General features: G+C 35.9%; 1 protein-coding gene across 1 annotated transcript in view; it reads left to right on the top strand.

Annotated features, from left to right (window-relative positions):
• LOC107654726 (angiopoietin-1-like) overlaps positions 1 to 22,076 on the top strand; it is a 53,255-nt gene extending 31,179 nt beyond the window's left edge. The window contains exons 5-9 of the mRNA XM_016441940.1: positions 2,268 to 2,395; positions 4,042 to 4,143; positions 8,130 to 8,296; positions 17,292 to 17,422; positions 20,819 to 22,076. Of these exons, the coding sequence (XP_016297426.1) occupies positions 2,268 to 2,395; positions 4,042 to 4,143; positions 8,130 to 8,296; positions 17,292 to 17,422; positions 20,819 to 20,982 (692 nt within the window). The 3' untranslated portion in view covers positions 20,983 to 22,076. The remainder of the gene's footprint in view (positions 1 to 2,267; positions 2,396 to 4,041; positions 4,144 to 8,129; positions 8,297 to 17,291; positions 17,423 to 20,818) is intronic.
• The last annotated feature ends 3,170 nt before the right edge of the window (positions 22,077 to 25,246 follow it).

The raw sequence follows: 25,246 nt of genomic DNA, 5'->3' as shown, positions 1-25,246 counted from the left end.
TTGGATGTTCTTTTCACATCAACTTGTTCCAAACAAAAGTCCCAACTGAACCACCAAGAATTCAAATGTAAATAAATAATGTGATTATAATTTTATGAGCCAGGACGCAAGCTGTTTAATAGCTCAATTTACCATAGTTTAGCTAAGAGTTACATGTAAAATTGTTCCTGGGCATTCAGACGTAGTCAGAAGTCCATGTTTTGCAAAGATCCACGTAGTTTGTGCCATTAGTTAGGACCAAACTCCAAATTCAACATAAGAGAAACCCTAAGCATTTTAAAATATTTCATAACTCTCTACAACAACTTGGATTAATCATGATCATTTTTTATTTGAATGTGCAATAATTTTCATAATGATATGCATTATTTATTTCATTTCATTTTATTTTATCTTATTCAGAGCGACTTACATTGCATTCAAGGTACACATTTTATTGTAGATTTTAGTTCTTGCTTTTCCTGGAAATCCGATCAATGACTTTGGCATTGCTAGCACCATGCTTTATTGCTTATTTTTATGATATTTTATAGTATTTTATTTTGTTTATATTATACATTGTATTTTAATCATATTGTATTACAATTTCCCATATATATTTATTTAAATGTGCAATTATGAGCATTAGGCTTTTTTTTTTTTACATTTTATTTATTTATTTGTTGATACATTTTTCATTATACATTTATTTTTACAGCAGTAAATATTAGGATTTATTTTCTGTCGTTAACGTCGTGTTTTGTCTTTGCACGGGTTGAACTTGTCTGTCACTCTGCTCTCCAGTCCTGCCACTTTCAGCTCCTGGCTATAAGCGGTAAATTGCCGTTGTCTGACACAGCTGGGTTTTTGTTGTGTTAGACGCCGCAGTGCGAAGTTCCCCTCTGTCAACCTGTCACAGCGGGAGATCCTTGTCACTGACACTCAATCCTTTACCGAAGCGGCAGGAATAATATCCCTGAATGAAGGGTTGCCCGCCCAAGCCCTCCATCCTGCGACAGGGATCAAAGTTCTACCTAAACACCCCTGACACGTCTCTCTTAGCAGTGACATCTCCTCTTCTTAAATAGTCCCAACAGAAACAACAATAGTGTGAAAACTGAGATGCGGTCTTTAGCCATGAAAGAAAAAAAAGTAGAGGGGAATCGGAAGGAATTTCCATCTATATAACTAGGACACGGTGGGTAAATATAAACCACTTGTTATAACAGGAACTTGAAATTTATAGCTTGTAGTATTTTGTCCGCAGACTCTTGCTTGGTTTCAAAATATTGGCGGCGTAATTGTCTGCAGATGGAAAGAGATGCAGCTGTTGGCTTGCAGAGGTCTGTCAGAGCCGAGCTGCTCCTCTCTGAGAGCCGGAGATCAGCACTTTGATTAAAAGACTTTCACACTTAGAAATATGTCAGTCACTGGAAGAAGATCATGTTGATAATGCAAGCGAACTTGGAAGTCCTTGCTGTCCTTTGTAATTTCAAAATAATTCTAACCAGATTTGAAATCCTGCATGAAAACCGATACAATATTTTGAATTTGCCGTGACTCTGTGTATTATTTATTCCATTAACTCAGGATGTGATTTATTCCACAGCGTGCAATATTTTTCAACATTATTAGTTCTGATATTGTACAGCAGTGTCATTTTCTGCTCTGCTTGCATATTTTGAACTGTTTTAATGGGTTTGTAACATGAAACAGATATTAAGTGCGGACAGCTTTATACACATCCCTCCATGTAGGCCTGCTGACAGAAGCTAAAGAAATAAATACTGTATACTCATTGTCAATCACAATTATGCATTTGTAAATAATCCTCTTCTATACATATATACGTACAGGATTCCTTTTTAGGAGCTGTTTCTGGTCCAGCTCCAGAACATTCCACCTTAAACCCTCTTTTATTAAATTCAAGGAGGTTGATGTAAATTATTTCGGATTAAACTGTCGCACAGCTCAGTGGGTCTCGACAAATAGCTGTCACCTGGCAGGATTTGAGAGGTTTGTTAAAATATAATTAGGCTGTTTGTCTACAGTATTGCTGTCTTGTTGAAATGGAAGTCACGGTGTTGACATGTTCTGTTTGGCCGAATATGAGGCTTGGTCATGCTGAGCGAGAGAGTGAGTGGAAATTGTTTTATTTGTTCAACGCATCAGGGCAGATCCACAGACGTTTTCTGATGTACATGTACCAATATAAACAGCTCCATTTATTATTTCTCTGATCGTTTATGTTTTTGCTATTTCTAACATGGTTTTCTTTGTGTATTTAGTGGTGCCAAACAGCACAAAGCAAGCTGACGAGGAGAGGAAGTTCCGGGACTGTGCCGACCTCTACCAAGCGAGATTCCAGAAAAATGGAGTTTACACCATCAACATTAGCCCACAAGAGACTAAAAAGGTAGGAATTCTGTTTTCAGATCAGCTATGCTGGAATAATATAATATCAAGAGGTAAACATAATGGCACAACTTTCAGGATTGAGATTTTACAGTGGTCGTAAAGTGGTGACCCAAATGATAAAATGATACCTTGAAGTCCTCTACTGTTAAAATTGTCTTTGGTACAGAAAAGACAACACAACACAGAAGTCACATAAAAATCATACCTGCATAATATCAAGAAGACCACAAAATTTTGCACAAGATCACAAACAGCTAAAGACATCTTTATTTTATTTTATTTTACTTTACTTTACTTTACTTTACTTTTGCCAATGAAGCAACATACTTTAATAGTCCCGTTAAATGCATGAGGGTGTGGAACAGGAGAAATACTGTATTTTATTTTATTTATTTATTTATTTTTATTTTTTTTTTGATGTGATGTGGTATTCCATTGCATGTTGATCTGACTAGTCGATTAGTTCTAACATTACTGTCGACTAAGAAGAAAGTTTACATATAAGCCAAATACACATCCTGCTTCCATCCACAGATTTTTATGTGAGTTTTGAGATATTGCATTAAAAAGACCAAGAGTCAACACCAAGATGCAAAAGAAAAGAAAAAAGATCACAAACAGTTAAAGAAATCTTTATTTGATTTGATTTTATGTATTTTTTATTTGTATTTTATTTTTTGCACTTTGAATTTGTTTTACAGCTTATTTCATTTTAAATAGAAGTGAAAGTAATTGCAACATTAGCTGTATTTGTTTGTTTTACTGTTTTTTTTTTTATTTTAATTGGTTCTTAATTATTATTTTCATTTAGCATTGTTTTCCTACTATCAGAACATACCTACAGCCCATTTTTGATCAATTGAGAACTACATATTTCTGTATATCACAAGGAAGCATGTAGAGGTTATTAAAAGGTTATTAAAAGGTTCCCCCCCACACACACACACAAAAATCATCATTTACTCACCCTCAAATTGTCCCAAAACTGTATGACTTTGTCTTTTTTTCTGTGGTCTGTGGAACATAAAAGAGGATATTTTTTGGGGGGGGAACTGTTTGGTTTCAGGCAAGGGTGCATTGTATGCGGTTTTGTCAAGTAACCTAAAATGTGCTAGTGTACATGTGGTAACATAAATTTACTCATTTTGTTCTGGTCAGAAATACTATTTAATATGATTGAATCAAACTGACTATTATGTGGACACTAACAAAAGTCATTTTTAAGGGTGAGGTAGAAGTGCACATTTTCACCTTTTACAGCGTGAATGTGTTTGAAAAAGGCTGCATCCGTGAATGTACATATCTGTCCCTGAATATCTGGTTTTGGTGTTGCTCCAGCCACCGATACTGGATTAATTGCAACCAGGTTGGTCTGTGTGTTCAGCTGGGTGTGTGTGAGGTGACGCCATGGCTTTCTACCCACTGTGCTAGATTACAGCCAGGTGTCCCTGAGCGCCACAGCTTTGATCTCAGGCCTGCTACTCGACCTCTCCACTAATCACTGTTTGGAGAAGTCACTAAGCTAATGGGGGTATCTGTTGTTGTTATAAGGATATACAGATCCATAAGGTCAAGATAAATGGTTTGTGGTATTTCCGTCCTTGTATATTTGTATGTGTGATGTGCAAGTCTGTCTCCAAACAGGTGTACTGTAACATGGAGTCTGCGGGCGGAGGCTGGACTGTAATCCAAAGACGTGAAGATGGTAGCGTGGACTTCCAGAGAACATGGAAAGAATATAAAATGGTATGTAGCCATATTCCTTCCCACTAACCTCTGTTTCACTCGCTCTGTAACGGTGGACATGATCTTCATCTTTCTCATTTAAGCAATGCATATGGGTGATATATCTTCTCTGTTCATCTGTTTTTGATTTAGACTAAAAAGAGTGAAGGATAACCGTGACACCCTATAGAGTAGGAAACAGCTGAGTCAAATGAGATAATGGGATTCTCCCTGTGCGTAGGAATGATAGTTTGCATGTAGTCAGTGTTATTCTTTATTGGAAAAAAATAAACAGTATAAATAAAAAAGTCATGGCGAAACTGGGACACCAGTGCTGGCTTTGTTGTTGCTGCAACAGGCCAAAACGTAACAATTGTTATGAATATTAAATCACTCAATCATACTTTCAGACATTATTTGTAATAATGTGATGTGGTATTCCATTGAATGTTGATCTGACTAGTCGATTAGTTCTAACACTACTGTCGACTGAGAAGAAAGTTTACATATAAGCCAATTACACATCCTGCTTTCTTCCACAGATTTGTATTTGAGTTTTGAGATATTGCATTAAAAAGTACAGGGAAACACCAAGATGCAAAAAAAAAAAATTACATGCAACATACAAATTTACATGCAGTGTACATGTTTTGTTTTTTTTTATTATTGTTTCTAATATTTTTATATTTTTATATAGTTATAATCTAGGTAGTTTTTTTTTTTTTTCAATAAAAAGACAAGTTTTCTGACTAAATAATTCAGTCAGAGAAGGAATGTTGATCTGGTCCAGCATTACATTAAAATAGCATTAAAATAGCTTTTATCTTTATATTTAGCATTTTTATTTTTATTTCATTTTGTATGTACTTTTGCCATTTTATTTGTATTTCTTTAATTTATTTTAGTTGTAGTTTTAGTCATTTTTGTATTTCAACTTCAACTTATTTCACCCATTTCAAATCTTTTAAGTTTAATTTAATCATCTAATATTCAATTTTGTTCAGCTTTATTTCAATTAACAAAAATTATTTTGAATAGTTTTAATAGCAACACTGCTCTGGTCATTCTGAAATGCTCGAGCCAAAGGCTTTAGTAAAAATAATGGGTTGTACTATTACCTCCCAGAACTTTCTGACATACTGTCACATCCAGCCATGAGGCATCTTCCACTGATTGCTTGCAAACATAGTGTAAATTAAATTCACAACTTGGATGGAAGCATAGCTGGCGAAGAGATCCAGACTGAGAACTAACGCAGTGTTGGACTTGCCAGAAACGGCAAAGATCAAATATGCCTATTCCAAAGATCAAATCTAGGACAAAAAGTTCAAAACATTTGTCTGTGTTGGAGTGTGATGATAATGAATGACAGCTATGTTTTTAAAAAGCCATGTCTGTGACCTGGACCTGTTTGAGGTTTAGGGGCATAAAATCGGCACTGACTCTCATGAAAGAGTTGGTGCACTTCTCGCTAATGCTTTTATTTGTAGTTTCTTTTTTTTTTCTGGTTTGGATCAAATAAAATATTGGAATAACTCCACCTCTCCTCATTTGAGTATCCGCTCCAGCCAGTCACTATCAGCACCATCAAGGTTTTTATTTCTCTTTTCCCAATCAGTTTCCCAAAGGAAGATGGGAGAAACTCTTCATCAGAATGGAATCAGATATTTAGACTATGGAAACAATTGTTCCTAGGTTTTGGCAGTGTTAATCTGACTTTTCTCCATTCCTCTCTACAAGAGAAAGGGTTTTGGACAGGCCACTTTGAATGGCTATTACTGGAATGATACATAGCAACTGAGTGCGTTGTTGAGACACCGATGCTGTGTTGTATAGAAAACCACACACCCAAGAGAACTCCCTGTTTTAGGGTATAAAATAACAGTTGATCTTAATTTTCCCTCTACATTACTCACATAAGGAATGATGCGGTTTCATGGCGAGAAAGCTTCTCAGGGACGATCCCAGGCTTCCTTTGAATGGCTATTACTGGAATGATACATAGCAACTGAGTGCGTTGTTGAGACACCGATGCTGTGTTGTATAGAAAACCACACACCCAAGAGAACTCCCTGTTTTAGGGTATAAAATAACAATTGATCTTAATTTTTCCTCTACATTACTCACATAAGGAATGATGTGGTTTCATGGCGAGAAAGCTTCTCAGGGACGATCCCAGGCTTCCAAGGGGAAACCCAATCAGAACAGAACAAGCACCCCTGGACAACATAAACAGATACAGGTTATGGAAAAACAGCCATTAGGTTTCAGGCATATTACAAGGATTTTTGGAGGACAGACCCTCTTTACCCTCACAGGAGTGCTACAGGCAAAACAAAATACTCATGTTTACTGCACTGTTACTCTTGCTCATCAATAACCTGCTCCCATGGGCCAGCAATTAATAAGTGAGAAGAAGGTTTCAGTCAGTCTGTAACGCAATATGAGTGATATCATCATCACTTTGCCTGTAGCACGGTTCATTTTGGTTGCATATAAACTCATATAGGCGTTGTTTAATTATTTAACCCTGTGATACAGTATAGCCATATGGCAACATTATTTTCTTTAATTTCTTACTTGTTTCTCATCCAATAATATGACCTTTGATTTTCCCTTTCAAAACTCCCTTTACAGTGGAGTTCTCTGCTGAAGTTCTCCACAAATTCGTCTGTTAATAAATTTCACTGTTTCTTCTACATCATGACATAGTTTTACTAAAAATATTGATGTTTACATATGACAATGCTTTATTGTAATGGAAAAATGGCTGTGTTGCATTTACTCCTTGAGAATGTTTGTAGATGCCGGCATCGATTATATTACATTTATTCATTTATTTGGAAGCGCTTTCCATAATACAATTGCATTTATGCATAAATGACACAATTATGATTTGTATTTCTTCTTTTCAGACAAAAATAAATACAGCAATGTTTTATGGAAAAGGCAAAAAGTGTTAGCTGTTCCAAATTGCAACAGTGAGAACGTCTTTTTGGAAAGAGTTGTTTAATGCTTTTATGAAAAACATTGAATAACTTTTCAGTTCAGAATTACACAAATACATCCGTTAATTCAAGAAATAAAGAAATGTAATTTTAATTCAAGGACAATTTTTAACACCATTTTCCACTGTGTCAATGTTATTCATTTACTTATACATCTTTTGTAATTATATATATTTCTTATTTACACACAGAACACAATTTGTACCATGCAGGGTTAAAATAATACATGATGGTATGCCTATATGTTAAAATCCATCCAGCACTCGTGATTTCCATTGCCCTCATTGGAAATTTTCTCATTTGCTAGAAGCAGGGAAAGGTACACTAATTACAGATGTTGCTCATTAAAGATTTGTATTCGTACTTGGATATGGTTCTGTTACGCTGCACTGTAATTATTATTGTTGCTAGCACCTGCACTGCATTATGACATGTTTCAGAAGCCTTTCGGCAGCTGTTTAGAGCTGAATGGATCGATTACAGACATGGAAACTCGTACAAAATATCTTTTGGAAGCAAAAGCATGACTGTTAAATTATTATTATTTTTTTTTTGGTCATGTGTGTTTGTGTCCATAGACATGACACGAGACAACATGCTGCTTCTCATCTAAGTCATGTCATGCACTACATGTTTAATCAGATACTATATACACAGTTCTGCATTTCTCATTGGCATTACAGAAAAAATTGTATATTAGTGCTGTGAATGTCATGTCATAATGTAGTGTTTTCTCAGTCTTTCCAGATATGATGCAACCGTTAAACATTTAGGCTCAGAAACGGACCAGTGGTTATTGATACCTTCATGTGTCAAAATTTTATGAAAATCTGTAATTATTATCTCAAGAAAATGATGAATTGTGGAATTCCGTCCCTGTGTTGAATCTGTTAAGCTTGAAATATCTTGGACAGGATTTTCTTTCCCACTGCCTTATCCAAGGCCTCCCGTGACCCAAGTCGATACTTAAACTGACCCGGAGTCCACCCTCTTTTCTAGGGCTTTGGGAGCGTGTTGGCCGAACACTGGCTGGGAAATGAGTTTGTGCACATTCTGACCAATCAGAAGCAGTATGCCCTCCGTGTGGAGCTGACCGACTGGGACGGACACCAGGCCTTCTCTCAGTATGACAGTTTCCACATCGACAGTGAAAAACACAATTACAGGTACTTTCTACATTTTTAAGTGAATGCTGCTCATTATTTTAATGCAATAGGCTGGAAAAATATATTGCTCAACAGCTCATTAATCACTGATTCAAACAGTTCAGAAAGTTATAAGGGTTTATATAAAAGACCTTTTATTTTAGGTTATATATATATATATATATATATATACTGAACTGTTCTGACATTTGGGTTCGGTACAATTTTTAAACGTTTTTCGAAGAAGCCTTTTATGCTTACAAAGGCGGCATTTGTTTGATTGAAAATACAGCAAAAAAAGTAATATTGTGAAATATTATTACAATTTAAAATAGCTGATTTTTATTATGATATATTTTAAAGTACAATTTATTCCTGTGATGACAAAGCTGAATTTTCAGCAGCCATTACTCCAGTCTTTAGTGTCACATAATCCTTCATAAATAAATAAATAGTAAAAGAAATAAAGAAACAAAATGTTTATAGGTATATGTTTATATATGAAATGTATATGAACCATTATGTTATATTTAGTTTGTGGGAACATCACGGGTAAGATTAAAGTGTTGTTATTCTTAAAGCATGATGATAAGTTCCTTCGTTCATTCATAGTTTTACTCTCTCTGGGATCTTTAAATGCTTTTCATGGGTGAAGCTATGGGGAGGAATAAAACTATTTGTTTTAATTCCATCTGGGGTTGAATCAGGGTTGTCACGCGAAACACTTCCCCTTTTTTAGCCCTGTTAACCACTAAGATTTCTTATTTTAAAATGCAAAAAAAAAAGAAAGTCAAACACAGTTTGTGTTCAATGCACTTGTATCTCATGCACAGGCAGGTGAACACTTACGAGCTCTCAACTTCAAATAATTTGGATCTTAGCAGGGCTGTGGTCCGTGGTGTCCTGCACACTTGGCTGGCCCATAGTGGCCTGTGCTGGTAAAGAGTTTCAGGAATCTAATCAGCATTCTCATCTCTAAAAATAGATTTGTTCTCTCAAACTGTTATGCTATGGTAATCATACACTGCCTCTTGAGAATACTGGCCGAAACAAACTCTTTCTTTGGCCCAACACAAAGTGTGCAAGAGGTTGCCACCTCTGGCAATTCAGATTAGACCTTCAGATTCCGACCTGACAACCTTTTTAGTTTTTGTATATAAAAAGCACAACCGGTAGATGTAGTATGCAGATAGGCCTGTCTAGTATGTTTGCTTTTTAAAACCCAGCAGCGTCAGCAAAATGTTTACAGCCTGTTTTTTGGAAGTTTTATGCTGTTCCAGTGTAGTTTGTGCTCTCAAGTGCTGGTTTAGTCAGCTGTAGTCTATAGGAAAGGTGGCTTATAAGGAAGTTACAGGCATTAATCATTTACTTGCCCTCATGTCTTTATAAACCTGTGTGTTCCACAAAAGAAAGAAACTCATACAATTCTGGAATGACATGAGGAAGAGTAAAAATGATAATAATTTTTATTTTTGGGTGAAATATCCCTTTAAGATGTACGGCGGTAACACCAGCATTTCAGAATTCAGTTGGGCTTAATGCATGCACACATACTGTACATATGCACACACACATAGTCTATGGCACATAAAAGCACTTTCAAATTCCACAAGCGTGTGCATGCATTTACAATGGATAATTTAGAACTTAACATGTTACGATGCATAAGCATTTCTATTTGTCCGACTCCGAACCAACGTGGAGACTTTCCAGTCAGGAAATATTTGTCTGACTGCCAGCCACTTGCATTCGCTTAAATTTAAAGCTAGTTTACAAAAGAGTTGGTATTAGAACAGCAGTAATTGCATACAGAAATAATGGAGCATAATCCCATAACCTAAATCATGAAAAGGACTAACTGTCAAGCTTATTACATTTTTTCAATACTAATGATTTCCAAACTACATATAGGCTAAAGGTTGAAGTGAGCAAATAGCACTTGGCTGAATGTATACCATGCCAGAACAATAAATTTCAAATAATGACCATCTCCTTTTTTTTCTTGACATAACCAAGTTTCTGCAAAGGTCCGAGGCAATAATTTTGGGTATATGAGGGGAGTGAGAAGTGTGATCCTACAAATCAGTCAGCGTTATTAGACAGCAATATTACAAATGCATATTAGTTTTGACACTTTAATAATTTGAATAGTACATCTCTAATGTTACATTTAAACTGAGATCATTTTTATTCTTTAGTCAAAGTCAGTAACTTTTTATATGTTATTCTGATAATATTCTTTATACATTGCTGTCATGGTCTGCCTATTCAGTGCTCCTGAAACCAGTTGAAGTTTCCACTGCATAAGCCTAAAAAGTCTGCATAGGGCAGAGCTGTGGTCAGTTAGCTCCACCGAGGCATATATGCATATAGGCATATATGCACACTACCGATGAAAAGTTTGGTGTAATTATGTTTTAATTACATTCTTTTTTGAAAGAAAGTATTACTTTTATTCAGCAAGGATGCTTGAAATTAATCAAAAGTAACAGTAAAGAAATTCTATTTCTATCTAATTTTAAAATATATTAAACATTTAACACATATGTTTTGCGTGTTGTAATTCAGGTTGGTGTTTCTTGTGTGTGTGTATTTTTAACCTTTGTGCTACAACATGGATTTAAGTCAAGAATATTTCAGCAAAAAAATCAAGTGTAGACTGAGATATACTCTAGTGTAAACACTAAAACAAGATGAAAATCAGACTTTGGCATGGAAAAAATAACCTTTCCAATTACATTTTTTCCAGGTGTTGTGCATTCTTTTGGCAAACCTCAAGTATAGTTATCTACCGCTATCACAAAGTAATGTTATATGCCTCGGTGGAGCTAACTGACCACAGCTCTGCCCTATGCAGACTTTTTAGGCTTATGCAGTGGAAACTTCAACTGGTTTCAGGAGCACTGAATAGGCAGACCATGACAGCAATTGTGAAAATAATCAATGCCTGTGACACTACACTGACTTTTGATATGGGTAGACCACAGGGTCACTGTCTCAGTCTCGCAATTTAGTTTTGACTGGTGAACAATGGACAGCATTTGATTTACTAGGGATTTTACAATAATTGGTTTACATCGACCACAATGGAAGTGCATGTCAACTGCGGTGGATCTGGCAAAACAATGCATCCATTCAATATAATTGACATAATCATTGTGATATATCTGCAGTGACAACATTGGAAAATATCACATACACACACACATATATACATATATACACACATATATATATACTGTATATGGACCTCCAGGTATTATAAACCTATGTATATGGTTTAAACTGTCAGACTGCTGCATCTTTGTGCATAAGTGCTATATATTTTTCCTTCACTATTATGTAATTTTCTCCATCCTGTAATACAGAAAATTGTGTATTTTAAAACTGCATAACCTGAGGAAGAAAAATTATAAAAAATATAGCATGGCAAAAAGGAGAGAGGAAACTGACATGAAGAAAAATACCTATTACACCATTTATGTCATGTATAAAATTTCTTGACAATTTTGAGAGCGCTGTTGCAGATGCTGCTGATAAACACCAGCTCTTATTACAGTCATGTTTACACAACTTATGAATTCTGAAGCTCCTTAATTTCGGGGAGTGTAACAATCAGCTAAATGGATCTTGAGCGTAATTGCTTCAAAAGATCAATGCTGTGCTAATGTTAGCTTGGCACCTATACAGTGCTCTACATCACTATATTGAATGTGATCATAAATTACATTCCCAATCTCCAGCCGAGCAGAAGCATTTTTATTCGGCTATTTTAATAAGCCATGTAAGGAAGAGTTGAAAAATGATATCTAGCAATAATTCAGAATGAATTATATATATTTGTTTCATAATGTGGAAGTTTTACAGCAGCCGGTTTGAGTTTTTTTTTATTGTATGAGTGTTGTGTGAGCTGGAATTGGGGAGAGCCCAGTGTTTTGTTTATATGGCAAACCTACACAAGGAAAGTTATGGAGGGTAGGGGTCAGTCTCTGAAGGGACCTGACAGTGCTGCTGCAACCTTGTTTTCCCATTGGGATGGGGTCATGCCGGGGGGTCAGTCTTGCTCATATTGCCTGGCTGAATGCCACTGACCCAGCGCCAATGCCCACAGCACTGACAGACACCCAGACTCCGCCTGTGTTTACATGGCTGCTTTGTATATTGATTGAGTAGAGTGTGTATATCCCTGCTGAGAAGACCTGCTTAAATCAGCTCTGTCCAGGCTGATTTGCGCCAGCAGAGCCACAGTGTTTTCACATGGAACTGATTCACCAAGCAAGTCTTGCTGGTTAACCTACAGTAGTTTAAAAGTTTGGTGGGGAAACTAGCATTCCAGCGTCCCATGCTGGGAACCAGCATCCAGAACAAAACATATGCTGATGACCATGATGATCTTTTTGCATGAGCGTGTGTTTGTGTGGGCATTCTGAGTAAAATATGCATTAAGCTTTAAATTAGGAGAGAGGATGAGGTACAAAATAATTGAGGGGGAAACAATCAGTAGAAAAGGCGAACAGCAGTTAAAAGCCAAAATAAACTCACTGGAACTTCAGCATTTTGATATTTTATTGCTCACAATGTACTCGACTTTGTTTTTAAAAACAGTCTTAAAAATAGAAGACCTAATTCTCAATATTGCATAGGTAAATGCAATGAGGGGTTGAAAACAAACACTTTCTTCGTATTTTTTGTTTGTTTGTTGATTTTAGAGTTTTTGTTTTTATTTGTTTTGAGTGGTCTTTAAGTTTTTTGTATGTTTTGTTTTCTGTTGTTTTTAAGTATTTCTTGTATGTTTTTGTTCTGTTGTTTTTGTTTTGCATGCTTTGTTTTATGTTGTTTTTGTTTAATTTTGTTTTTGATCAGTGTTTTGTGTCCCCCAATGAGGCATAAAAACAAAAAAAAATTGTGTTTTGTTATGTTTCAGATTAAAGTATCAACTGACCTGGTAAATAACAATGGCAGGGAAGTTGACAGGACTACTTTGAAACTGAGAAAGCACCTGAAGTAAACATGTTCATTTGTAACCCTGGACCACAAAACCAGTCATAATTAGCACGGCTATATTTGTAGCAATAGCCAACAATACATTGTATGGGTCAAAATTATTGATTTTTCTTTTATGCCAAAAATCAGGAAAAGGAAAGATCATGTTCCATGAAGATATTTTGTAAATTTCCTACCATAAACGTATCAAAACTTAATTTTTGATTAGTAATATGCATTTCTAAGAACTTAATTTGGACAACTTTAAAGGCGATTTTCTCAATATTTTGATTTTTTTTTTTGCATCCTCAGATTCCAGATTTTCAAATAGTTGTATCTCGGCCAAATATCATCCTATCCTAACAAATCATACATCAGTGGAAAGCTTAGTTATTCAGATTTCAGATGATGTACAAATCTAAATTAAAAAAAAATGGACCCTTATGACTGGTGTTGTGGTCCAGGGTTACATTTGATTTTTAAAATAGTGCCATGTGGCTTCAGTAAAGCATATATACTGTACCTGAAATGTTATTAGGTCACAATCCAGTACCAAGAGTGACTTGAGTATATGCACAGACACAAGTGATGTCAAACCGCAAGATATGCCTGCTTTTCAGGTCCCAGAAAGACATAATTGTGCTACAGTATATGTTTGTTTTTGAAAGCAGATGAAATGATCTTGATTTAATATCTTCCATCCAGCCAAGTTTTAAATCCACAGATTTTGTAAAGATCACCTCAGCTGTGTCTGGTGTGAATTTTGTATGGAGGTCTTGGCACACACACCCTGAAGGCTGTGAACTCTCTGCTGAAGCATTAAAAGTGTATACTATCAATATCACAAGGTTCTTCCAAAGTGCTGTCAGCAAAAGGGCGCACAGACACATTTCAAAGGTCTCCTTTATTGACAGCCAGTTTTTGTACATTATTTGCTCAATGTTATATCCAGATGAGGTCAAAAAGAAGTAACCGTGAATTATCACTTTCACCTCCTAGATGAAAATGTAATTTTAAGCTGTTTTGGGCCATGCAGCAAAAGGGCGCAGTGACTGTCATTAGAGTATCTTTAAGATGCTGTATACAGTATTTCATGTTTCCAGAGACATAAATTCCACAGCAACATTACCAAATTAAAGAAATATTACCGCTGCAGGATCGTTGCATGTTTCAGATGGGATGTGACAGATTAAAGGCGCACGGCAGGAGCTAACCGTGGGTTCCTCTCAGGAGTGGGCCTCACGTTTATCACACTACACTAAGATGGGTTTTGACATGTCCCACAGCTGCAGAGAGGAAACGATATATAAGGCTTTTTATTTTCAGTCTTTGGCAAGGGTCTCTGACGTATGGACCCCTATGGCACGTGTGACTTATAGCACTCAGGTTTTTGTTTTTCTGCTGCTGTACTGTAAAAGGACTGTGTATTTGCTTCCTGCCTTCTTTTAGTTTGTGTTGCAGAATAATAGTTTAGGTTTTGGAGCATGTTCATCTGATGAACATGATTTCAACTAGGAAAAACACATCCATACATCCTCTTTTACTCAGAATAAACATCACATATCCGGTGAGGAACATTACCAAACTGCCATCATTTCAGATTAGGAAAATAAAATGACCGGACACCAGAACACTTCCCTCGGGGTGCTGTTGTGAAACACCAAATAAATCTCATTCCATTCTCAGTTTTCATTACAGCTTTTCCTAGTAAGGCTTGGACTGTTCATTGAAGCTGGTGAGAAGGAGGATAAGGAACAATATCCTGTGTTGGCCATGCAGATGTTTGAGCTCAAAACTGAAAAAAAGGCCATAGCATGACATGACATTTGTGGGACAACAGTAACTGAACGCACAAGACTTGAGTGTGTTGCCTACTTGAAACTACAGTGACTGGAGATGAGCAGGTGTGCATTTATTCACCTGGTTTTTGTGTGTGAGGGACTTGATCTGAATGCTTTGAACCAGGGTTCTTCAACTGGAACAGTTTTGTAAAGCACTGTTTGATTATCTATCAATAGACTGTTCAAAAGTTTGGGGTCAGTAAGTTTTTTTTTTTTTTTTAAAGAAATTAATACTTTTATTCAACAAAGATGCATTAAATTGATCAAACATGACAGTAAGGACATTTATAATGATTCAGAAATATTTTTGTTTTATATAAATGCTGTTATTTTGAACTTTCTATTAATCAAAGAATCCTAAAATGAGTCACACTTTATACAAAAATATTAGGTTTGACTACTATTTCATTAATAACTTTAATAATAATAAAAAATGTTTCTTGGTTGCCATTTCAAGAATAAATTGCATGTCAAAATAAAACAGAAATCAGTTGTTTTAAAATGTAATAATATTTCACAATATTCCTGTTTTTACTGTGTTTTTGATCAAATAAATGCAGCCTTAGTGAGCATGAGAGACTTCTTTCAAAACATTTTTAAAAATCTTACTGCATCCAAACTTTTGAAAGATATATGTTAATATTCAATCACTTTTAAATTATAGCGCACAAATTTGATGATTTATGTGCATCACTGCATAAGACAAAAATTGTTTCTGAAAATAACTTTTATATGTTGGCCAGTGTCAGTGTTTTAATGTAAACTTGTCACACTCTTAATGTATATTGAGTATTTAGTATTATAGTATTTAGTCACATTTTTATAATGTTTGTGCATTTTGGACAGGTCTCTCTTGAAATAGTGATTTTAATTTGAATAAAAACAATTTTAAAAAGTAAAAATCAATTTAAATGAATAAAAAATGTATTAAATACGGTGTCTGGCTAAGGTCTATGAAGTAGTGAGCTTGTAAAGTGCAGTTAAATTGTGCAGTTACAAGTCAAATTATGCAGCAACATGTTTGTGTCTGCCGTTAAAATTCTGAGGATGTCCTGGAAGTTTATTTCCTCATAAAAAGTGAAACTTGACAAGTTTGACATCTAAATGAAGCATGCAGTCATTCTGAACAAGTGCAATCAGTATTGCATTTGTGTATTATAAAATGGCTGTTAAAATATAGTCTTTAGTGTCAGCGAAGAACAAAATACATTGGTTTGGCATCAAGCATATCCGGACAAACAACCAGTTCATTTATCTTTGTTTAGAGACCACAACAACGCACTTCATCTTAATGGACATTATGTCACTGAAGAAAGTTTGCAACCGTTATTTGATGTAGGGGGCTTTAAAATGATTAGACAGCTTGTTATAAGAGAGTCTATAAGATGGATGATGTGTGTGAGGACCAAAAAATGTAAGAAAAAAATCCCACTTAACAATAAGAACGGCAATCACACACTTGGCCTCTAAAGCCTGTTGTTGCATCACTGGCCTCTTTGGACATCCCTAAAAGCATAACCAAAAATATATTTCCCAAGTTGCTTTCCAAGATTCATCTTAGAAGAGATTTATAAAGCTCACTCTACTGTCTGATCTTATTTGTGGCGATGACTTTCAGGAAATGATTTTGAGGGGCCGAACATGTTTCATTTGGTGTTCCTTTCACTGCTGGCATGCCCATGCAGTATAGTATTTTGGCTTTGAGTATGACACTTTGGATAAAAAAAACAAAACAGTCAGAGGGGTAATAACCCTCAGGTTAAGACCTTGGGCAGAACTATTGGTGACACAATGAAGCAAGATGGGAAAATCATAGGCCACCCTTCAACCACCAAACTCTGGGCGTCAGTGCTGCATAAAATTAAGCATTTGAATCCAAGCCTGCATTAAGTGAGGGTTTTGAATTTGCGGTTGAAATCCTCAAGTGTAGATGGCTGGAGTTGAATTACACACTCTGTGTGGTTTCCACGTGTGCTTTGGTGTTTGGATTAAATGGTATGGGGTTTCCCGGCCAATACTATTAAAAACTGATGCTAACAGTAAAGAATGGGTCATGAGTGTGAAGGTAATCTGCATAAATCACTCGTGGATGTTTCTGGCAGTAATTTTTCTTGTCTAAGGCTTCCTTGTTTACAAAGTCTTTCTCTGTGCTCTTATCCCCTCTCTTCTTCTCTGTCCTCCCTCTGTCTCAGGTTGTTCCTGAAGAGCCACAGCGGGACAGCGGGCAGACAAAGCAGTCTGGCGATCCACGGCGCTGACTTCAGCACTAAAGACATGGACAATGACAACTGCACGTGCAAGTGTGCACTGATGCTCAGCGGGGGTAAGGAAGAAATCCTCTGTTTTAGCTCACTGCTGCTGAATATATTAATCTATTCCAGCCGTACAAGTTTGTTCTTGTTCTTGGGATTCACTAGCCTTGATCCTCAAAATGATACTGCCATTGCATGTAGAATAAAAGCTTTTAAATGCATTACAACGGGAAAAGTAGAACATTTACTTTTTTTAATGATATGCAGCTAGTGCAGTGAATACTCGGAACATATATAATAAGAATGATTTTAACATTTCTGTTAAAGATTCTTTTTTTTTTTTTGTAAATACGAAATGCTAATTTTGTTGCATTTACTGTTGCCAAACGATGAAATGACCTAGAACAGATTTTATATTAGGATTTTAGATTTATTTTTACAGATTTTATTTTTATTTTTATTTTTGTGTTTTATGTATGAAAAGTAATGATACTTTGAAAACTAGTAACTTGCAGTTCAGAAAGTCAGATGAGATTGAATCAGTAACCTCTGCAAATGAATCATTCATGTTTTTTGTTTTTTTTGATTCACTAAAAAGAATCATTAGTCAGTAATCAAAATGTGCTTGCCATGCTGTATTCTTTTGATTCATTAATAAGAACTGGTTCACGAGAGTCATTTGTTTGTAAAGTGAGTTGCACTTGTCACACTGTATGTTTTTGATTCACTAAGAAAAAAAAAAGAGTAATTTTTTAAGGAATCTAAATACACTGCGCTAAATGTTTTTCACTGTAGACAGTTTTTCTGTAAAGTGTTCTATTCACATCAGCACAACTTAAGAATAGAACCCAATCATGAATCGTTCTGTTTAAAAAAATCAAATAAACTACTTAAAGAGCTGCTATAATGTTACGCTCTGCGTACACTCTTGTCCCATTGTGAATTAAGACTTTGTGAAGTGTGCAGACAGTAGGTTCCAGTCTAAACACTGTCTGTGTCTATGTACACAGCTAACTGCTGTGTATAGCACCACCTTATGCTTTCTTTTTGGCAAAAGAACTGCATAAAGCTTTGAGCAAGTAGTAATGAGGTCTTTGTGGACTCACATCCTGTGAGGAGTCTACCAGAATGGGCTGAACACCAAGTATCTGTAGGTCTGTATAGGACTCCCACAGTCTCTCCTAGTGGATGCAAACCACAGACAACTTTTACTTTTCACACAGGAAGCTCTCGGGTCTCAAATCACTGTGCATCATTTAATAAAGCAGACATCGAGAGAAATCCTGTCCACCCAAATCTGCTGTCACCTTCTCTGTCCTTGGTGGCCACATGCTAAATGAGACCCTGACAGTGATTCATCTCTGAGATATTTAATATCAGGATGAGAATAAATGTGAGCCTTACAGTAGGATGACATGCATAAATCTGCTGTATGTGCAAGGGGATTTGGGCAGTGCAATTAATAAAACAGAGTAGTGTCGCACTGAAAGATTTTTAATGAAAGTTTTTCATAATGGAAATGTTTGAAATTGTCAGTCTCGAAGTAGAACCCTTTAAATTCTGTAGCGTAAGTGCTTTAATGAAAGACATATTGGTTCCAGCTCTGGTTTATATCATGAAATCAAACTTTTATCATTCTGTTGCCTCATTTCTTGTTATGCAGTGTGGTTAACAAGCTTATAAAACACATACCCTAGAGACAACCGAAGACCTCGGCCAGCTAACGGCCTGAGATGCGAAGGCATAGTAACAAGTAGAATCAGCATCCAATCAGTTTACTGTGTCAGTGAGAGCCGTGATAAAGGGCAGCGTATTTGGCTCACGGGACGGCTGTTAAAATGTCACAGATCTCTCTGGCATTTGAGCTTGTGAAGTGAACCTCAAGTTCTTCATGGGAATGAGACGTGCCAAAATGGGCACTCTTTTGTGTATACGTGTCTAATTGAATGAACAGGCCAGATTAATTGTATTTAATGTGCTGAAAAGTTATACAGTGACTCAGTGTTGTTATTATTAACTATATTATAAAAAAGAATATTTTAGACGAAAACAACAACTAGACAAAAAACTTCAAATAACATTTCAAGTTGAAATACTACAATTATTAAATAAAACTGACTACTAAAAATTACAAAAGCACATAACAAAATTACTAAAACTTAAACTTAATTATAATGAATACTGAAAATACATCAGTAAAAGATCATTTAAATAATACTTAATGCTATTATAAATTATACTAAAATAATGCCACAGTGACTTTTGGAGAACATCCGAGGATCTTAAAGCTAGATGATAACAATTGATAACAAATGATAATGATTTGCAAGCAAAACACAGTATTCCAGTTTTAAATGTACTTTATTTGTTCTCTTGTGGTTCAAACTCATGCAAGTTTCATTCTTTTCTGAGAAGAAGGTTCATGCTTCTTTCTTACTTATAATGAAAGTGAATGGGCACTAAGGTCTGTCAAGATTTTAAAAAAGCAAAAGCATAAACATTATAATATTAGTTTTTATGGCTATTTTGAGTCCTATGAAACAATATGATAGCTTGGTGTGAGGGAGCAGACTGAAATTTAAGTTGTTGAACTGAAAATCTTGCGTTTTTAGCTTTGGTCACCATTCACCTTCATTGTATCAGGAAAAAACAGCATGGAAGTTTTACTATAAATAACTAATTTTGTGTTCCTCTGAAAATCATACAGTTTTTAAAAGACATGAAGATGAGTAAATGATGACATGACTTGAAGACATTTTGGGAGACTACTTTTTTTAAGCTCAAGTCCATCATATCAGGTCACCCCTCAGTATACGGCACATGCTATTAAAAGTGCATCTGTCAAGACAGGCATTAACACAAATAGCACTTCGAAAACCACAGAACAGACTTCTCAAACTCAAACAGTTGATTTAAACAATTATGTTAAACATATGATTGGCACATCCTCTTTACTCTGTTACCTTCAAGTATATACTGTATATATATATATATATATATATACACTTTTCCTAAATACCTTAAAGGTTACCGTTTCACTCACTCCTATACCACAGTGACCACATAGCACCTGCATACTGTTGGATCCAGCTTCAAAGCTGCCTGCATAGCCTGACAAATACACAACTAGACTATCAGCAATAAAAATAGTTGATAATCTGAAATAATAAACCAAAATAGTATCACACAAGTACAATCAATGTTTTAGGCATCTAGTTTCAGAAACCTACTTTACGCAAAGCTGTTAGCCTGGCCAGAAGTGGCTTTTTATGATGTGGTTGTATTTTTATTTATTTTTTAAGAAAAGTACAGTAATTAAAATGACTCTGTTACAATGTATATATGATTTATGTTGTGTGCTATTGCATTTGTTAGCTTTCTTTCAAGATAATGCGATCCTGAATATATATATATATATATATAACTGTATTACCAGTTGTTCTCAATTGTAAATGTTTTTGTTTTAGGATGGTGGTATGATGCCTGTGGCCCATCCAACCTGAACGGGGTGTACTACAGACAAGGACAACATGTCGGGAAATTCAATGGAATCAAGTGGCACTATTTCAAAGGCCCCAGCTACTCTCTCCGATCCACTGTCATGATGATTCGACCGGCCGACTTCTCATAGTCCTCCTCAAATAGCCCAAAACATTTTGGTAAAGTGTTACTTTTTGGCCCATGACTTTATCAAGTAACACTGTATAAGTGGTTAGCTGCTTGCCATGTGGATAATGCAGCATTCTTTTGAGATAACAGCTCTCCAGGAAACAGGAATCCTGTGAATAGAAGGCTGTCCTATCACCTTTGTGGGACTACATGGGAGATGGCATGCTCTTTGGGAATTTAGGGCAGGAGCTGACTTGGCTGGGCTTTTATTTTTAAATATCAGAGGTATGAATTCAAGTGCCATTCACTTGTCACTCAGGACCTGTGGACTGCTGAGGCAGGCACATCACCTTTGATGGTAGTGTATTGGGTTGCATCGTCTAGCAATTGCCCCGTGCTCATCTGGCTTTCAAGTCTCCAAGTGAATTTAAAGCAGCTTGAATGTCCTTCAATATCCTAAAAGGACCTATTAATGTTTAATACAAACGTGTTGCACAATTAAATTTGGGTTGTGATACTTTACTTCACATTTTTATGCTTTTTTACCCCAATATATTATTATTATTATTATATATTTTTTTTTTTTATTGTGTACATTATTCCTGTCAAAGTGAAGAAAACCATAGCATGCAGCATTAATGGTGACTTACAGTGCTATTTACAAGGGACATTTTCGGCAAAGAATAGCACATCCATCCTCCAGCCTGATTGTATTGATTGTGCAAACTGCATATTATTATTGGCTTTGAACTTTGGTGACCTTTTAAACACATCATAACTTGGCATACAATTTTGAAATGCATGCCAAAGATCACAGCTATTAAAGATAATACCATAAAAATATTGATCTAATATTAATCATCGTTACATCTGATGGAGTAAAGCCAATGGCACATACGGTACTGGTGCAGTATAATACATATAATAATGTTTTAATTGATTCAAACCATGTTGTCTTATGAGGATTTGTCATATTGGGATTGTTTTGCAGTCGTATTTTGCAGCTCTTGTCTAAAGCAGTGTTGCTCTTACCGACAAGCTTGGATGAACTTATTGTAAATTTATCCTTAAACCTAAGACTATAGGTTTGCAAAAGTGTTTAATAATTCTGAACGACTGTATTATTGAAAGGAAACGTTTTGATATATGGAGTGAGATAAGCATCTGAGTTTCCGTTACATCTGATGGAGTAAAGCCAATGGCACATACGGTACTGGTGCAGTATAATACATATAATAATGTTTTAATTGATTCAAACCATGTTGTCTTATGAGGATTTGTCATATTGGGATTGTTTTGCAGTCGTATTTTGCAGCTCTTGTCTAAAGCAGTGTTGCTCTTACCGACAAGCTTGGATGAACTTATTGTAAATTTATCCTTAAACCTAAGACTATAGGTTTGCAAAAGTGTTTAATCATTCTGAACGACTGTATTATTGAAAGGAAACGTTTTGATATATGGAGTCAGATAAGCATCTGAGTTTCATTTGTACATGAAGTTTATTTGTAGCAATCGTAGGGCTGGTTCACACAGACTGCATTTTTGTGTTTCGATATGCCACTTTTAACTGTTTTCACATATAAACATTTGCTAAACGGACGTCTTTGACTGTTATGCTAGGTTTGCTACTTTTATAGCATCGTGTGCTTGTTGTTAACAAGCCAAGTGAAGTTAAAAGTTAAAACCGCATCTTTTCCATTCCATCCATTGTGTGAGCGAGCCATTAAGACATTTGGTAACAATGTACAATAAGGTTCCGTTTGTTAACATTAGTTCAGTACATCAGTTAAAGTGAACTAACAACAACAACAACAAATACTTCTGAAGCATTGTTTGTCTTTGTTAATGGTAATTTCAACGTTACTAATACATTATTTAAATCCAAAGTTGTATTTGTATCTTGTATCATTTTAATTAATGGACCTGAGCCAACATGAACAATGAACAGTTGTATTTTTAATCATTAACATTAACAAAGATTAACAAATACTGTAACAAATGTATTGCTTATTGTGAAGTAAATGCATTAACCAACGTTAACTAATGGGACCTTATTGTAAAGTGTTACCGGACTTTACAAATGTACATAAATTCTGTTGGTACAAGTGTTTTGGTTTGTGGAAAAAAAAACATTATTTTGTATATGTACTTTTTGTAAGACTTTTTGAGTTGGCAGGATTGTAAAGAGGCTATTTTTAGCTTACTTACTGGCATGCTCGCAGAAGTCATTTAATAACATCAGAATTCCTATCTTTCATCAAAAAAAAGTCTGATAATACTCTTCCAGTAGATTGTTGCTGTATGCAAGACTACTACTACTGTCTTCCATCAAGTAACAACAGCATGGAGCATTGTACTGGAAAGTGGTACTTTTATTGTAAATCCATAAACTGTCTGGAAAGCTGCAGAATGGCATGTTTCATATCACACTCCAAATACTGTAATTTAGTATTTAAAATTGCTTTCCAGAGGAAAGCACTGCTTTGCATTTTTTTATTAACTCAGAACCATCAATATGTTCTGAATTAAAGATGTAGCTAAAGCAACATTAATGGTATTGACCTTTCATTGATTCAAATTTCATTTGCCATGTTATTTAAACGCCTCATCCTTTGTAACAATGTTCATGATGTTAGTTCAAATAAATAATAAACTCGATGCCCCAAGCTTAGCTGGATAAGCAACTTTGAGTCATTTATTACTGCCTCTGGAATCCAGTCTTTCTTTTTCTTTCACAGAGCTATTCAGCATTTTCTATTTGAGTCACGTCGCTCCATAGACACAATATTTACACATGGCAGAAGAAAAAAATATAAAGGAGCTCAGTTTTTGGACAGAATGGGCCCTGAGCAAGCGAGCCACCTTTGTGTCCAGAGCGAGCAGACTATTAGTTCTTCGCCACTCTGCCGTGACAGATTGCTGAGGTGTCAAATGATGCTGTCGGGACCGCTAAATCCCCCCATAGCTGACATTCCTACACCCTAATCGAAGGGTTAAGCAAACGATGGGCGCTTGTAAACTGCCGCCTGTCCTTCAACACCTGAGCTGACCCACTACACCCTCCAGAATGCAGCCGCCATCAGATGGGCACAGACACAATGGAGGACCAACCGGGCAGTGTTGAACCTACAAAAAGGAGAATCAAGAAGCATTCAAGATGTGTGATGGATTCAAGCCAACACTTAATCTAACAGAAGAGGTGAGTTATGGTTGCTTTGCATTGCTGAGATATAGTTTAACATATGTATTGATGACACATTGATATCGTCCAGAGCTTAAAGTCTTATATGACCAGGAACACTAGGTAAAGGCCGACTCAGACGCCTCTGCGGTCCACTGGTGTTTCTGAAGACGGATCATTTCCTGTTTGCACAAGCTGAATAGGGGGACAGGAACCCCAGAGGAGGAGCGGGATTGGTCTACTGACGAGAAATGGGCCTGACGCCAGGTCAGACAAGAAAAGAGACGGTACCTGTAGTGAAAGGGAAGAGATAGCAACATCACACACCAGAACATGAAAAATATTATTTCCAATAGCAACTGGAAATAAGGCCACCTGAATAAAAGAAAAATATGCATTACTCTAAAAGTATGTTTCTGCATAGTCAAAGTTCCAGAAATAAACCAGATATAACCTTTTAATGAATAATGGGCCGCAGTTCAGCAATCTTTTCCCGCAAGTTAGATTTAGGGAAGCGAACAGAAAAATGAATCTTCTGGAATTTCTTTGGCTCAGGACCACTTGAACTTATTCCCAGGACGAGTTTAAAACATGCTGAAGCTGTGGATTGCACCGTTTGGGGCTTTTTAAAATGTTTTTTTGAAATTCTTTCAGCTTATTGAATTTATAGAATTTAAACAACTACAACTAAGGTTTCAGCATGTTCCATTCATTGTTTGTTCAAATTAGGATTAATGCAGAAAAACTGTTGTGCTGGCCTTGCTGTTTAACAGATGTAAATATAGTTGTCATCACTTCAGTCAAGTCAAAAAAGCGCCACAAATGTAGCCTGTATGACTCTTGCGCCATACGTTGTGTGAAGAACCGACTGAAATGTAAGAAATTCAACCCAGGCTTGTTGTAAAAATGTGCCTGTGGCAAGATTTTAGTTAAATGATATGACCACTTTCAGCAAGCGGTGCTAAAAACGTGTTCAGATTTATTTGAAACAAATGAATGTGAATCTTGCAATGTTTTTTTTTCACTGGTTGTCATACATATTGTGGCAGTTCAGAAGTGAAATATCCAGTGAATGGCACTAAAAGGTTAATACTCCATTACGTTT

This window comes from Sinocyclocheilus anshuiensis, unplaced genomic scaffold (genome assembly GCF_001515605.1).
Source record: "Sinocyclocheilus anshuiensis isolate Anshui unplaced genomic scaffold, SAMN03320099.WGS_v1.1 scaffold195, whole genome shotgun sequence".
NCBI lineage: Eukaryota > Metazoa > Chordata > Actinopteri > Cypriniformes > Cyprinidae > Sinocyclocheilus > Sinocyclocheilus anshuiensis.
The sequence above is the reverse complement of the archived record's forward strand: the minus strand, read 5'-3'. Positions and strand labels throughout refer to the sequence as shown.